At 49.4% G+C, this 17,174-nt stretch overlaps 1 protein-coding gene across 5 annotated transcripts in view; it reads right to left on the bottom strand.

The window, feature by feature from the left end:
• The window catches only part of MED12 (mediator complex subunit 12), a 76,652-nt gene that overhangs the window by 32,638 nt on the left and 26,840 nt on the right, over positions 1 to 17,174 (bottom strand). For all 5 annotated transcript variants that reach the window (XR_012160650.2, XR_012160651.2, XR_012160652.2 and 2 more), the window contains exons 24-26: positions 12,498 to 12,599; positions 10,387 to 10,500; positions 8,610 to 8,773 (exon numbers count right to left, since the gene is read on the bottom strand). Coding sequence is in view for 2 of the 5 variants with exons in the window: in XM_073358645.1 (XP_073214746.1) it covers positions 8,610 to 8,773; positions 10,387 to 10,500; positions 12,498 to 12,599 (380 nt within the window). In the remaining 3 variants the exon portion in view is untranslated. The remainder of the gene's footprint in view (positions 1 to 8,609; positions 8,774 to 10,386; positions 10,501 to 12,497; positions 12,600 to 17,174) is intronic.

The raw sequence follows: 17,174 nt of genomic DNA, 5'->3' as shown, positions 1-17,174 counted from the left end.
AAGATGGAGGTTCCTTGAGAAACCCTGCCCTCTTTGTCAGTGCTCTAGTGAAATCCTCTCTGGATTTTTCGCTGGACTCCTATTGAGCCACCCACAGTGGAGAGTGAGAATAGGATGAAAAGGAGCTTTTGCTGTGCTCTGGAGAAGACGATGAGACGTAGACTACTTCCAGAGAAGGAGCAGACATGTCCAGGATGCCAGTTCTGTGTGGTATCAGATCAGGTGGAGGCAGAGGGACTGACTGCTTGGAGATGACATCTCTTAAGCATTGCAGTAGAGGAGACTCTGGTACTGGACCTGTGGACAGGCTGGCCAGTATGATGCAAGGCTTCTGTGCCAGGATGCTCGTCTGTGCCAAGAAGGCCGAAGCAGGCACGTAGGATTTTGGCGCTGAGGATGGTGCTGGAGCACATAGTGTCAGCATAATACCAGGGGGAACACAGTCTGTGTGGGTTAAAGGAGTCATCAGTGCAGATTTGCTCTTCAGTGCCAGGGCATTGGGAGGGACACTGAGTTGTGGATCTTAATAGATGACGTCTGAGGAGAAGTCTCTTGCTGGGGTTGGTGAGGGCAATCTGTGCATGACTTCTCTCCTGGAACAGTGCTCCTTGCTCCCTCTCTCTGAGGGAGCAGAGCTAGAGAGAAGTGCGGTCTACGGCAGGAAGCAGTGAGAGAGCTGGAAGTGGAGCCACAGCTGGCCAGTGTCAAGGCAGGATGAGATTGACCTGTTCTGGACTTCTCCAAAGCAGAAATAAGTCTCAGGCTGCTTGAAATCACCATTGGAAACGAATTTAGCCTCACCTCTCTGTTCTTGACAATCCTCTTGGAGAACAAGCACCATAAGGAGCAGTGCTGTGTTACGTGTCCCTCCTGGGCAAATAAGTCATCAGGAATGCCCATCATTTATGGGTATGGCAGAGTCACACAATGGGCACTTCTTGAAGCCTGTGACTTGGGTCTGCCATGATGGAGGCATACCCCTCCTGTGCATGGGGGGAGGGACAAGGAGGGGTGAAGCCAAACTAGTCACAAGTTTCCACTTAAAAGTTATGATTTTTCTTTTCTTTTCTTTTTTTAAGCCAGTGGGCAATTTAACCTAAAGACTAACTAGATCTAACACTACAACAGGAAAATTAAATGAAAGCTATGTCACTTGGGGGATGCAAACACTGCAGGTCTTCCATCTTGCAGTCGTGGGCAGTAATAAGGAACTGAGGGGCAGCTGAGACCATCCTACCCCCTATACGCTTAACTATAGTGGTCACAAGGGTATACAGAGCATGGACATGGCCACAATAGATGCAGCTATTCATAAAGAGTCCAACCTCACATGCCTGGGGCACATGGACACCAAACGTGGAATCTGTGTGAACAATCACTCAAATAACTCCTTATTATCCTTCATACTGCTGGCCATAGGATTTCTAATTGTGCCCTTTTATATATCTATATAGATATAGATATCTATCTATAGAGATATCAGAGGGGTAGTCATGTTAGTCTGGATCAAAGAGTCCTGTGGCACCTTATAGACTAACAGAGGTATTGGAGCATAAGCTTTCGTGGGTGAATACCCACTTTGTTGGATGCATGGAAATTTCCACCACATGCATCCGATGAAGTGGGTATTCACTCACGAAAGCTTATGCTCCAATACGTCTGCTAGTCTATTAGGTGCCACAGGACTCTTTGCCGCTTTTATCTAGAGAGAGAGAGAGAGCGCTGCTTTCACTTCCCCTGTAGGCCATGTTATTTTTTAACCAGTGAGGCCTTCTTTCTCGATTGTGGCTTTTCTTAATCAGTTTTCAATTCTCATGCACATTCTTCTGTTTAAATCCCTTCTCTCAACTGATTTGACTCACAATTGTTCTCAGCTTTGTGGAATTGGTCCTTTTAAGGTACAAAGTATATATGTTACTGATTTGGACTTTATTCTGTTTGCTTATAACAGATGTAATCAAGTCATGATCACTTGCACCAAAGCAACGACTAACTTTTAGTTTTACAATCAGTTCCTCTTTACCTGTCAAGACGAGGTCTAATATAGAATTCCCTTGTGCTGATTGCAACATTTCTTGAGTTAGGAAATGGTCATCTATAAATTTTAGAAATTCCAAGGATGTTTTAGTACTGTCAGCATGAGACATCCAGTGTGTGCCACTCAGACTCTAATCCCCCATGGTCATGCAGTTTTTTCCTCCTCTGTATTATAGACAGGGGCTTAAGAAGCTGGTCATCCCATTCTCTCCCCCGGAAGAAGGATGGTCTGTAGCAGACACAGATTAGTACCCCATCTTGTGCTGTATCTGTTCAGACATTGATCCAGAAACATTCAGGATCATTTCAAGTTGTCAGTGACTTGGAAACAGATAATGCCATTTTTGACATAGAGCGCCACTCTCCCTCCCCTTCTGTCCACTCGATCCTAAATAGGTTATAATCATTGATTTTACCATTCCATCATGCCACCAGGTTTCAGTAATACCAACCAGGTTGAATTTATGCTCCTAAATGAGCAATTGCAACTCTTCTTGTTTATTACCCAGGCTCCTAGTACTCGTGTACATACAGCCAATTAACACATGACAGCATTGCAAGGCATGGAGCTGGCACAGTACAAACTGAACAGAAAGCAGGCTTCAAACGGAGACATTTTTTCTTCCCTGTTCAGAAAAGTGATTTACATCTGTTCCCAGTGACACCACTACTCAGTCTTTCTCTAGTTTTCGGGAAATCCAATAGCCACTCAAGATTGCAGTTGAGTTTCTCCTACAAGTCAGATGCCAGTCCCCCCATCTAATACAAAACAGCACTGGCCTTAAAGTGAGCAAGTTCGGTTTGGGAGCAGGTAAGAAGTTTTCTACCAGACTGGATGTGAACTAGACAAGGAATTGCTGATTTATGACACCCATACAACAGAGGGGTTCACAAATTAGAGAGTCTGCCATGGTAAAGCAAAACAATGGAAGGGAAAGTGATCAAAACTAGTTTCAAGGACTCCCTCAGCTGACAGCACGTACTCAGGATTGAAATCTAATTGCTTAAAGTTAAATTTCAGAAGTTATTCACATGGAGTAGCCTCACTGGTATCATTATGGCATGTGAGCTCTGTGAAACTTAGACCAGGCCAAGATATGGCTGCTGCAGATCTAAGATTCCATGTAACGCAATGGCAACTCTAGTCCTTTTCCTTGTACAGCCCTTCGTGATGTACATGATCCAGAGAGAAAAAATGGTTACCTACTTTTTGTAATTGTTACTCTTCAAGATGTGTTGCTCATGTCATTCCGTTCTAGGCGCGTGCGCGCCCAGGTGCACAGGTGTTGGAGGGGTTTTTGCCTTAGGGCCAGCTGTGGCGCTCTCTGGTGTGGTAAATCAGGTGCTGCCTGCCCTACGCCCTCTCAGTTCCTTCTTGCCGGCAGCTCCGACAGAGGGGCAGGAGGGCGGGAAATGGAATGGACGTGAGCAATACAGCTCCAAGAACAACAGTCACAAAAAGGTAGATAACTGTTTTTTCTTCTTCAAGTGCTTGCTCGTGTCGATTCCATTCTAGGTGGCTCACAAGCAGTATCTATGGAGATGGGCTCAGAGTTCACCGCTTTGTGGCTTGCAGTTCTACTCTATCAAAGCCAGCATCGTCCCAGGCCTGCTGGGTAAGCACATAGTGGGACATGAAGGTATGGAACGACGACCAGGTGGCTGCCCCACAGATGTCCAGAATAGGCACTTCGGCCAAAAAGGCTGCCAAAGAGGCCTGCGCGCTGGTCGAGTGGGCGGTGACGATCACCAGGGGCAGTGATCGCTTCACTTCACTTGATCATGGCAAAAGCAAATGCAGGCTGTGATCCCGGAAGAAATTCTTTGAACGGAAACAGGATGAACTTTCACTCTGTTGGCCACGGCAATGAATAATTGTGTTGACTTACAGAACAGCTTGGTCCTGTCAATATAGAAAGCCAGAGCTCGTCTGACGTCCAAGGCATGCAGCCCGCACTCCTCCTCTGACTTACGCAGCTTCGGAAAGAAGACGAGTAAGTAAATATTTGGGCTTGAACGAAACTGGGAGACCACCTTGGGAAGGAAAGCCTGGACCTTGTCCTTGTAGGAGACCGTGTAAGGCAGTTACGAGGTAAGCACCCAAATGGCAGATACCCAGCAGGCCGACATCACAATGACCAGGAACGCAACCTTCCAGAAGAGGAGAAGGAGACAGCAGGAAGCCAGAAGCTCGAAGGGGTGACCCATGAGCCGCGACAGCACCAGATTTAAGTCCCAAAGGTTAGGGAACAGGATCCCTAATGTGCGAGTAGAGGCACTCCAGGCCCTTAAGGAATCTGGCCGTGATATCCTGAGAGAAAACCGACCTGTTTTCGAGCAGTGGGTGGAAGGCCAAGATGGCTGCTCGATGGACTTTGACTGATGAAAGGAACAAGCTCTGGAGCTTGAGATGCAAGAGGTAGTCTAGTATGAGCTGCAACGGGGCTCACTTGGCACAGACGCCCTTATCCACCATCCAGCAGGTGAATAGCTTCCATTTGGACAGGTAGCTCGCCGTGGTGGAGGGCTTTCTACTGCCCAACAAGACTCGCTGGACCTCAGATGAGCACTGCCGCTCTTGAGCGTTCAGGCACACAGCAGCCAAGCCATCAGATGTAGCGTCGCCAGGTTCAGGTGCAGGAGAGTGCCGTGGTTCTGGGGCAACAGGTCTGCCCTGAGCAGCATCCGGAACAGGGTTGCAACTGAGAGGTCCAGCAGAGTGCTGAACCAGTGTTAGTGCGGCCATTCCAGCGCTATGAGGATGCTCTTTGCCCTGTCCTGCTTGATCTTCATAAGGACTCTGGGCAGCAATGGCACTGGAGGGAAGGCGTACATCAGGGCCCCCGACCATGAGAGCAGGAAGGCATCCAACAGAGATCCTATGTCCCTGCCCTGGAACGAGCAGAAGACGTGGCATTTTCTGTTCTGCCTGGATGTGAATAGGTCCACCTGGGGAGTTCCCCACCAGTGGAAGATCATAGAATATCAGGGTTGGAAGGGACCTCAGGAGGGCATCTAGTCCAACCCTCTGCTCAAAGCAGGACCAATCCCCAACTAAATCATCCCAGCCAGGGCTTTGTCAAGCCTGACCTTAAAAACTTCTAAGGAAGGAGATTCCACCACCTCCCTAGGATAGAACTGACCACCTCCGGGTGAAGGGACCATTCGTGACAAGATGAGAATGTCCTGTTGAGGAGAGTTGCCCAAGCATTCCTGGCCCCTGGGCGATGAGCGGCCATGAGATGGATGTCATGCTGCAGAGCTGCAGTGCTTCCTGGCAGAAGGCAGACGATCTGTCACCCCCCTGCTTGTTAATATAGAAGACCGTGACCGTGTTGCCCATTAGGACCTGAACCACCCTGCCTTGTATGTGAGGTGGAAAGGCTTGGCAGGCTAGGCGAACAGCCCTGAGCTCCCTGACATTGATGTGCAGAGACCAATCGTGAGTGGACCAACAGCCTTGAGTACTGAGACCGCCCAGGTCAGCTCCTAACCCAGGTCCGAAGCATTGGAGACAAGAGTCACCAATGAGACTGGGGCCGCAAAGGGAACTCCTTCCAGCACCAATGCGGGATCTTGCCACCAGGTAAGTGGAGACAGTATGCTATCCAGAATCCTGATCACCCAGTCCATACTGCACTGGTTAGGGATATAGACCGACGCCAGCCACGCCTGTAGGGGGCCTGAGGTGGAGTGGCATGTGCCGAACCACATAAGTGCATGCTGCCATGTGACCCAACAATCTCAGGCATGTGCGAGCAGTGGTGAGTGGCTGGGCACACAGAAACGAGATGAGGTGCACCATGGCTTGGAACCAAGTTTTGCGGAGGAAGGCTCTGGCTCGAGTGGAGTCGAGTATCGCCCCAATGAATTCTATACCTTGCACTGGGGTGAGGGTCGACTTTTTGTCATTTATTAATAGGTCCAGATCGTGGCAGGTGGAACAGACGAGGTCGAGATGCCTCCACACCTGATCCGAGGACTGGCCCCTTATCAACCAGTCGAAGTACGGGTAGATTTGGACCTACTGACGTTGCAGGTAAGCGGCCACTGGCACTATACACTTGGTGAACGCTCTCAGAGCAGACAAGAGACTGAAGGGCATCACTGTGAACTGGAAATGGTGCTGGCCCAACGTGAAACGGAGGAAACGCCGGTGCCCCGGGAATATGGAAGTACATGTCCTTTAAATCAAGGGCAGCATACCAGTCTCCCAGATCCAGGGAGGGGATGATGGAGGCCAGGGAGACCATATGAAACTTTAACTTTTTGAGAGACTTGTTGAGGAAGTTAGCTCTGACAATAGCCCTGTTCCCTCAAAAGGGAGGTTCTGGAGGGTGGATTGCATCTCCTGGGACAGGCTGGAGATCTGTAACCAGGAGCTACACCTCATGGCTATTGCAGAGGTGAAACCGAGTCCATGGCATCCCAGGCCATCTGGAGAACACCTCTGTCTACCGCCTTGCCCTCTTCCACCAGAATGGAGAACTCCTATGCCTGATCCTGTGGGAGGCTCTCTTTGAACTTGTCAATGGAGTCCCACAGGTTGAAACTGTATCTGCCAAGTAGGGCCTGATGATTAGAGACCCTGAATTGGAGGCTTGCTGTTGAATAAATCTTTCTGCCAAATAAGTCCAGCCTCTTGGCATCCTTATTTTGGGGGTGCCACTCGCCTGGCCCTGCCAGGCCCTTTCATTGACAAAGGACACAACCAGGGACCCTGCAGGAGGGTGCGTGTATAGATATTCAAACCCCTTTGTGGGGACATAGTACTTCTTTTCCGCCTTTTTGGATGTGGGCGGAACGGCAGATGGGGTCTGCCACACTGACTTGTCGACCTTTAGGACCCCAGGGTGAACAGGCAATGCGACCTGGGCAATGCGTCTGAGCCAGTGTCTTGGCAGGATCCACCATGTGGCCAGGTGTCTGTGGTGCCGGTCAGCCTAACTGTTCTTCAGCCGCCTGAGATGCAGATGGCCCTGCGATGGGCCGGGACCTCTTACTGCTCCCCGGAGTCAGAGGCAGGTCCACAGCGATACCCCCTAGAGCCTGTGTTGCGGGCACAAGGCCTAACTCAGGTCCTTTGCCCAAAGTTCCCTTGCGCGGTGCCTGCGAACCAGTCGACTCAGACTGCTTCTTCGGTACTGGCGAGGGGGGACGGTGCCAATCCCAGGGCCAGCGCTGCACTGTGTGCCGACGCTGAAGTACCAGGTGTGGAATCCGAGCGTGAGGGCTCCAATGCCAGGCGCAGAGCAGCCTCCATGAGGAGGGCCCGCAATCAAACATCCCGCTCTTTCTGAGTCGGGGATGAAAGTTTTTGCAGATCCGGCCCTTGTCTTTTCGATGGGACTCCCCCAGGCACTTCAGACAACTCTCAGGATGTCACTGATGGGCATCGGCTGGCTGCACACAGAACACGGCTGGAAGCCTGGGAAGAGGGGCATGCCCCCCTGCTGGACAAAGTCCCAGCGGGGACTCTAACTACTAAACTACTACTAACACACCTAACAGCTAACTAATCACTGACTAAATAATAAAGGAGAACACCTAAACAGCGAAGAACGGCTAATGCCCTTGCTAAGCAAGGCCAAGCGCTCCAACCAACCGTCATGGGCGGTAAGAAGGAACTGAGGGGGCGCAGGGCCGGCAGTGCCTGATATACCGCCGCATGGGAGCGTTACTCCAGGGGGCGCCACAGCCGGCCCTACGGATACCGCTAAGGCAGAAATCTCCGACAGCTGTGCACGTGGGCACACACACACCTAGATGGAACCGACATGAGCAAGCACTCGAAGAAGAAAGCAGAATTTCCCACCAATAATGAAATCAGTCAAGTAGTTTCTAAATTCATGCACATTTAAAATGTGCTGCTCATCTACTTGACTTGGGCTGAGCCTCCCCTACTAAACCCACCTATCAAGGCCCCTGCTAGCCAGAGTATCTCCTAACATACTCACTTCTTGTGGATCTTAGAAAGTGGTGAGAGCAGTGGAGAAGGGAAGGGTTCAGCAGGCTGTCAGAAGGACAGGGGAAAGAAGGGCAGCACAGGACTTGGGCACTGCCTGGATGGCGCCCAGGACCTATTAGACTTGAGAGCCAGGACAACGCTGCAAAGGGCACATAAAAAGTGAGCGGCTCTCCCTGAAACTCAACAAAAACACAGGATGCAGGTGAGCAAGCCCAGCTGTAGAACTTGCCGAGCTTCCAGGAATGCCCCAACCTGATGTGCAAGAGCCACTTTACATCACTTCAAGTAACCCTCCTTCTCATGCTCCCTCCTCTTTGCCCCCAGCAAACACATAGGGGACTACTGACTCCATCTCACCCTGGGGGAGGGGCACGGTGGTGGTATCAGCACCCTACAGAATACACAGAGCCTGCGCTCTCCGAAACCAGAGTACCAGTCAGCTCTGTTCAGCAGCTTCTAATTCTTAGCACCAATACGTGGCAAAAATGTGCCCAACTTCTTTGAAACAGCGGAAGAGAACATCCACCAAACCTGAACAGGCAGAGGGAGAGCCCTGTCAGCTGCCGGGACCAGGGACAGGGTGGGGCGCGAGAGCCAGATTTACCTGCTGACAGATACTCCTCAAGACATACTTGGCATAAATATCCAGGCTGGCCGTCTCTATGGACACTGTCCGGCCAGCAGGCTTCTTGGCACCCAGCTCATCTTCCATGAGGTCATCCACCCCTCCAGGGTGGGAAAAGCCAGAGCCTTTCAACTCTGCATCCCCTGTAACCAAGAGCAAAGGGTCACCTAATGCAACAGTAACAAAAACCAGAGCCATCCACACAATGGATACTGAACTTGAATAAGATTTACTCCTGGCCCCAGAGCTCAGCAGAAGCCGCCCCCATGTCCCTGCCACGGCTCCACGGCCCCAGAGCTCAGTGCAGACCGTCCCCATGTCCCAGCTACTGTCCCATGGCCCCAGAGCTCAGCGCAGGGCACCCTGTCCCCATCCCCAACCAACACCCCTCGGCCAGAGAGCTCAGCGCAGGCCAGCCTCATCCCTGCCAGCTACCAACTCTTGGGCAGGGAGACCCATGCAGCCCACAAACGCCCCAGGGAGAGAGCTTAGCACAAGCCAGACATTTCTTCATCACACAGATCTCATCTACCCCTCCTATTACTCCTGTCAGAATTCTACGCCCCTCCAGGGGCAAAGAATTCATATGGCCCGCATTTTTCTGTGCCCCCCGTGCAGAAAAATGCAAAAAAAATTTTGCTGGGGGACACACACCTCTTCCCCAGCAGCGCGTTTGTTCCAGCGTGCCTGGAGCAGCCTCAGAGATGGGGAAGGGGAGTTGGGCATGCATGCCTGCATGGTTGATCACCTGGGGGAGGGTGGGGGTGGTGGCTGGGCATGCGTGCCAACAAGCAAGAGAGAGACACTCTATCCCTCTTGCTTGCTACTGCAGCTCGCTGATGTGGAAGGGTAGGGCTTTTTATTATGCAGGAGGCAGAAATGTAGCAGCCTGGCTACATAGTAACATTGTCAATGTTCCTTTTGTTAGTTAACTGTTCCCATTCTCAGTCAATTCCTCCAGGACCATAAAACCTAGGAAAGTTTTAAGGCCCCTACATTGCAAGAGTGATGTAAAGCCTTATAAATGACAGTAAGGGAATCAGCTAGGAAGATCTAGGTGCTCTCTCACTTTTTTCCTGTGCCAAAGTGGCACAATGGGATTAGATTACAGCTCAGAATTTATTTTACTTGCCCATTTAAAAGGAAAGGAAAGGAAAGGAAGAAGACTTTGAGGGCAAATAAAACATTTATCAAGCAGTCAATAAAATGTCAGGACAACCAGAACCAAGCACTTCCCAGAGTTCCCAGCCAGGTCCAGGACGACGATGAGCAAAACTGTATGACTTTCAGGTGTGAAAGCCTGAGCAATTTAAAATGACATTCTACTTTTTTTTTCCCCCACGCTGTTTGTTCTGTAAAGTAATTTAAATGAAAATCCAGGATTATAACCGGAATGCAGGGTGTTAATTACCAAGTGCTTGTAACTTCACTTTCATGTGTTTAAGAAATGCTGAATAGTTATTGTGACTTTTTCTTGTATTGTAGTTTAAATAAATTACCAGAATAATTGAAACTGGTGTGATTGTGCTGCATTATTTTGACAAATAAAATATGCAGAATTTTGCAGAATTTTTAATTTTTTGGCACAGAATTTTGACTTTCTTGGCACAGAACCCCCCGGACTACTCCTATTTAGTCATCATATCTCTCTCGCAGTCCAATACTCTGTAGCACACACACACTTCCTGCACTCCGCCTGCTCCCGCAACACTCTTTGTCTCCCTCTCACAGGTCCAGTCTAGGATAAGGTACATACCCAGCACAAAGACAGCCTTCAGTACCGCAAAGACTGCTCCATCCACAATTCGGTTCTGGGAAGCAGCCAGCAAGTGGCGGTCACAGGAGGAACGAATTCCCACTGTGGGCTTATCTGCAGAGAGGACAAAGGAAAAGGGTAAATCCCAGCACGTGAGAAAGACCCAGGCTCCAGAGCCACCCAAATCACACACTCTCCAGCGCAGCAGACCGAGGGCCAGCAGTTCTGGCTCTGCTACTGGCTCACTGGGCCAGTTTGGCGCTATTCATTTCCCCATCTGTAACATGGAGCCAATTACATTTGTCTACGCCCAAGAGTGGGGATGTCTCTGAACTCCTTGGCTGACAGACTACTCAAAGGCAAAGTGTTATGCAGCACTGGACCACCCCAGTGTAACACAGCCATAAAATTCACAGGGATGACCAGGAAGCAATGTCTGTGCAACGAAGTCCAGACTTCAGCACAACTCTAACGTGGGCATCAGCCACATTTGGAGGAGTGGGGGACAACAGTAAAGATGATGAGCCATGGATGGAGCCCTGCAGGACTGGTTCTGCCCCAAACAGAAAGGGATGTCAAACCAGGCAAGTCTGAGACATTACAGAGGAGTGCGTGGCAGCCCTAGGACAGGAGAGGAGCCAGCAGCAAGTCAATGAAGAGAGGTTCATACGCTGGGGCCAGAATGAAACCCAGATGCTGCTGCTGTGGGGACAGCTCCCAGCCCCTCTGCTCAGACTCGGAGCCAGAGGGTTAGCATGCCTGGGCCACACGGGGGTGTTTAAAGGGGGAGGACAGGCAGATTGCAGAGTTTGGGGAAGCAGAGGAGAGGGGTTTGTCAATGAGATAATACAGAGGGCAGGGCAGAGATGGGAGTCGAGGGGGAAGAAGCTGCTCTCTGCAGGCACTGTAGGGTGTCAGGAAGGAGCAGGAGGAGTAGGGGTTGCTGCCAGTTATGGCATGGAAGATTCACAAATTATAAGGCCAAAAGGGACCATTGTGATTATCTAGTCTGACCGCCTGTATAACACAGGCCAGAGACCTGCCCTGAATTAATTTCTATTTGAACTAGAGGTCTTTTAGAGAAACAACCAATCTTGATTTAAAACGTCTAGTGGAGAATCCACGACAACCCTTGGTACAGTGTTCCAATGGTTAATTACCCACACTGCTAAAATGTACACCTTACTTCCAGTCTGAATTAAAGTCTAACTTCAACCTCCAGCCATTGGATCATTTTATACTTTTGTCTGGTACATCGAAGAGCGTCTTTATTATAAAATTTCTCTTCCCCATGTAGGTCCTTACAGACTGTCAGCAAGTCACCCCTCACCTTCTCTTTGTTCATCTAAAACTGAGCTCCTTGAATATATTACTATCAGGCATGTTTTTCAATCCTTCATTTATTCTCATGGCTCTTCTCTGAACCCTCTGCAATTTATGTCGTCTTTCTTCAATCAAGGACACCAGAACTGGACACAGGATTCCAGCAGCTGTTGCCCCAGTGCCAAATACAGAGGTTATAGAGCCTCTCTAATCTGAGTCCCCTGGAAAGAAGGAAACGGCAGGTTCCAATGGGGCCAGTTGATTGCAGGCACAGGACATCAGAAGAACTGCAGAGAGCAACACAAGGGGCTGGGTAGGCTGAAGAATCTGGTGCTAGAAGTAGGGAGTGACATATGCAGGTGAGGATGGAGTAGACTCTGGCACTGATGTCAGGCTGCACGAGACCCTGGCTGACAAACTCTTCAGCACTTACCGTAATGTCCGGGACAGAGCAAGGGCCACATCAACCCACAGCACAGCAAGGTTGTTGTCCTGTTTACACTGGGGCCCAGTGGTTGATGGTCCAGAGGGAGGAGACCCCTCCTGCACATGCTTGGCTAACCACACAGTGACACACAGGGGGAAGCTGTACAAATGGGTTCCCCATTCATCCCCTTTTCTAGGGCATGGGACTACCCAGCAGAAGGCTAGTCTTGCCTTGCCCAGGGTGAGACAAGGCTTTCTAGGACAGCACCAGAAGCTCCTCCTCTTGGATCCAGTGAGCACAGGCAGCCCACAGGCTCACAGTGTTTGCTCTGGGAGAAGGCTTCTGTACCCAGCTCACTTACTGCCATCCTGCTGGCACGGGTTCAGCTGTGGGGTCTTAAATAGATGTAGCAAAATCCGACAGGTCAGACGGGCCCCTGGTTCCGAGTCCTGTTCGCTGCAAGCTACAGAAAGCAAAGGAATCAATGGAGATTTCACAGGAGCAGAGCTTACCTCTACCGTCCAGCCGCTGGCCCTAACTTCTGCACTAGAGTGGCCTGCACTCTGCCTGAAGGAGGGAGGAGGGCATATTGCAATTAATATGCAAATAAGCAATGCAATCAGTACAGGTTCCCCAGGCCTCAATTGCTACATGACATTCAATGTATTCTAAGCTTCTCCTACCTACTCAGCTTCACTGTGTTGCAGCCGGGGGCTGAAATCATCAGGGCAAAGCTGGAGGGTCAGACAACTGAGGCAAGGGCAGAGGGTTTTGGAGCTAGGAAGCCCCAGGAGGAGGGAGGGGATGAGCATATTAGTGGACGTTCCTGTTAAATGATCAGCAATCAGAGTGAACTATGTCAAGAATGAAAAGTACATTATTAGGTTTCAGAATTAAACACCCAGAGTGAGGCATATGGGGTAGTTCATACCTCTCTGAGCTCTTATTTGGGACTGTCTGCAGACTGCAGCACACAGTATAGCATTGGTAGAGCCCTGCGTGGATACAAAATTTGTATCCACATCCAATCCGCGATCTGCAATTATCATCCAGGAATATAAAGCAGATATCCGTGGATTTGCAGGGCTCTATTAACAGCTCCACAGGTCACCACGCACCAGTGACACAAGGCTGTGCCAAGCCCCAACCGCCCTCTCACTTCTCCACAAAGATCTCCTGCCTCACTGACCGCTCCACCCCCGTGTACCTCCTGCCCTACTCTAGGCAGGTAGGCTATACTCCTGGGCGCTCGTGTGCTGCGCAGCACTGCCCCCCTCATTCCCCCCCAGTGGGGGGCTTGGACACCCCTACACAGCTGGAGCGACTCTAATGCAAGCAGACCCAGCCGGGACTGGCAGTAGTGATGACTACTTAGCTCACTGTGCAGGAGCACATGGTCACACTCCCTTCTGGGAGTTGTAGTTTACCTCCTCCGTCTGAACAAGCTGTGGACTACAACTCCCAGAATGCCCAGCGGGCTAGTGCCTGTTGCCTGACTCCAGAGAGACAAGCTAGAGCCTCGCAGCTGGGTGACAGCTGCTCTGTTCAGCTGAGTGTGCGCTGCAGAGCCCTGTGCAGGTACGAGACTTGTACCCGCATCCGAGCCATGATCTGCAAAAATGGTCGGTGGATATCAGCAGATTGGCAGGGCTCTGGGCACTAGGTAAGAACATAAGAATGGCCACAGTGGGTCAAACCAAAAGTCCATCTTTCTAGCCAGTATCTTGTCATCTGACAATGGCCAGTTGTGGCACTCTGTACCTCAAAGCAGTACCCTGGAACCCTCATATTCACCTGTGTCATAGAACTATGATATATTTCATTCAAAACGTGCCATATAAGATATCATATGAAAAGTCATGTTTCTGCTGAAACCCATTGTTCTGTCCAAATATGTATATAGTTAGTGTGTATGAAGTTATGAGATTTCGCTATAAGGTTGTTAATGAAATATGTTGTAATTTTGCTAGTTACAACAAAGGAGGTGATCCACACCCAGGAAGGTGTTAAACACCAATTACTCAGCAGGGGAGTTGTAAACAAGGTATTTACAATACCGTAAAAGGGCAGCACAAGCATCACACAATGGGGAATTGTTCAACTCTGGCTCAGCAAAGCCCACCAGGACATATCTGGGCTAGTGTTTTCCAGGCACATGGACTGAGGATATAAAAGAGGGGACTGTATCATCATGCTTTTGCCTTTCTCTTCCGCCACCTATGATGGAATCAACAAGAGAATGCTGAAAAGAAAAAGACTTGAACGGAGGAGGCTGATCCCAGGCTTAAAGGGAAAGCCTATGTATTAAGAACTGTAACATCTAGTGGGGTGAGAAAACTGCTTGATCGAAATACTAACTGGTGTAAGAAAGTTTAAGATTTAGACTCTGCACTTACCTTTTATTTTCTTTGGTAACTATCTCTGAGCTTTTGTGCCTACCAATTATAATCACTTAAAATCCTTCTGTAGTTAATAGATCTGTTTTATATTTTACCTAAAACAGTGGTGTTTCCTTGAAGTGCTTGGGAAATCTCAGCTCAGTTTACAAAGGCTAGTGTGTGTCCTCTCCACATTGAGGGAGGAGCAGACTGGGTAATGAACTTACCCAGGTTTCTGACCAGGGAAGACGGTATATCCGGAGTGCAAGGCTGGGGGCTTGGGAAATCTGCTGGTTCCTTTCTCTGTGTGATTCGTGAGTGGCTCAGCTAGATTGCATGAAAGCTCCCTGAGTGTGGGGTAAGTGATAACAGCGCCTGGAGGGGTTTGCTGCTTGTCACTAACAAAGCATTGTGAGAGACAGTCCAGGCTGGAGAGTTAAGGGGGCAGAGCAGTACCCCAGTTCCAGATTGTACTCCAGGGATCCAGTCACACCAATGCCAGATGCTTCCGACAGAATGAACAGAACAGGGCAGTTATTGCATGATCCATGCCCTATCATCCAATTCCAACTTCTGGCAGTCAGAGGCTAGGGACGCCCAGACCATGTGGTTGTGTCTCTGACCATCTTGGCTAATAGCCATTGATGGACCTGTCCTCTAATTCTTTTGTGAACCCAGTTTTACTTCTAGGCTTCATAGCACCCCCTAGCAATGAGTTACACAGGTTGACTGTGTGTGGTGTAAAGAAATTCCTCGTGTTTCCTTTAAACTTCCTGCCTATTAATTTTATTGGGTGACCCCTAGTTCTTGTGTTATGTGAAGGGGTAAATAACACGTCCCTAGTCACTTTCTCCCCCCCAGGCATGATTGTATAGACCTCCGTCCTCTTCCCCCCTTGGCCATCTCTTTTCCATGCTGAACAGTCCCAGTCTTCTTAATTTCTCCACATGTGGAAGCTGCTCCACCTCCTTCATCATGTTTGTTGCCCTTCTCTGCACCTTTTCCATTTCTAATATAGCTTTTTTAAGATGGGGTGACCAGAACTGCATGCAGTGTTCAAGGTGCGGCCATACCATGGATCTATATAGTGACATTATGATATTTACTGTCTTATTAGTTATCCCTTTCCTAATGGTTCCTAACATTCTGTTAGCACTTTTGACCACCGCTGCACATTGAGGGGATGTTTTCAGAGAACTAACCAAATTGACTCCATGATCTCTTTCTTGAGTGGTAACAACTAATTTATATCCTATCATTTTGTACTGTGACAAGGCTCTGTCCTTGCCTCCATGGGTCCCGTGTTTCCTGGCGGATTTCGCTAGCCTCAGAGGCTCACTGTGACGCTCCACGTAACCCTTCTCTCTCTAGAGACAAGGGTCACAGTCTACTGAGCCATTTTCATCATAAGCCAGCAAGGGGGGTGAGGAGAAGTTATCCTTCCTTGCACAGTCTCTGTTGTCTCCCAGTCTCAGTGATTAATCAGGGGGCAAAGGTGGGGGGGGGAGCCCGGGCCCACCCTCTACTCCGGGTTCCAGCCCAGGGACCCTAATAGTATCAGCTATGGTAGCTGACCTTTTAGAAACATGACATGTACAATTCCCTGGCTACTTCCCCCACAGCAGCCCTCACTTCCTCAAGCTCCACTTCACCCTTACCTCAGGGCCTCCTTCCTTGTGCCTGACATGGTGTGTACTACTCAGCCTCTCCAACAGTGCAACTTCCTCCCACAGCTCCTGACATGCACACCCACCTGACTGGCTGGGAAGCTTTTAACTAGTTTCAGCCAGCCCCTGATTGGCTTCAGGAGTCCCAATCAACCTAGCCTTCTCCCTGCCTTCTGGAAAGTTCTTAATTGGCCCCAGGTGTCTTAACTGACCTGGAGCAGCTTCCATTTCACTTAACCTGGTACCAGGGATTTGTTTAGCCTAGAGCTAATATATCTATCTCCCACTACTTTTCTATAGCCATCTGGCCTTGCCCCGTCACAGTACGTATTGTTGGGATTATGTTTTCCTATGTGCATTACTTTGCATTAATCAGCAATGAATTTCATCTGCCATTTTCTTGCCCAGTCATCCCATTCTGTGAGATCATCTTTGTAACTCTTCACAATCTGCATTGGACTTAACTATCTTGAGTAATTTTGTATCATCTGCAAACTTTGCCACTTCATTGTTTACCCCTTCATCAGATCATTTAGGAATATGTTGAACAGCACTGGTTCCAGTACAGACCCCTGCAGGGCACCATTATTTACCTCTCTCCATTCTGAAACGGACCATTTATTCCTACCCTTTATTTCTGGTCTTTTAACCAATTACATGAGAGGACCTTCCCTCTTACCCCATGACTGCTTACTTTGCTTCAGAGCCTTTTGTGAGGGACCTTGTCAAAGTCTTTCTGAAAATCTAAGTACACCGTGCACTGCATCACCTTTGTCCACATGTATGCTGACTCCCTCGAAGAATTCTAATAGGCTGGTGAGGCATAATTTCCCTTCACAAAAGCCATGTTGACTTGTCCCCAAGAAATTGAGTTCATCTGTGTGTCTGATAATTCTCTTCTTCAGTATAGTTTCAACCAATTTGCTTGGGACTGAAGTTAGGCTGACCAGCCTGTAATTGCCAGGATCGCCTCTGGATCCTTTTTTAAAAATT

This window comes from Lepidochelys kempii, chromosome 9, assembly GCF_965140285.1.
Source record: "Lepidochelys kempii isolate rLepKem1 chromosome 9, rLepKem1.hap1, whole genome shotgun sequence".
NCBI classification, from domain to species: Eukaryota; Metazoa; Chordata; order Testudines; family Cheloniidae; genus Lepidochelys; species Lepidochelys kempii.
Note: the sequence above shows the minus strand (reverse complement) of the source record. Positions and strands in the feature narration are given on the sequence as shown.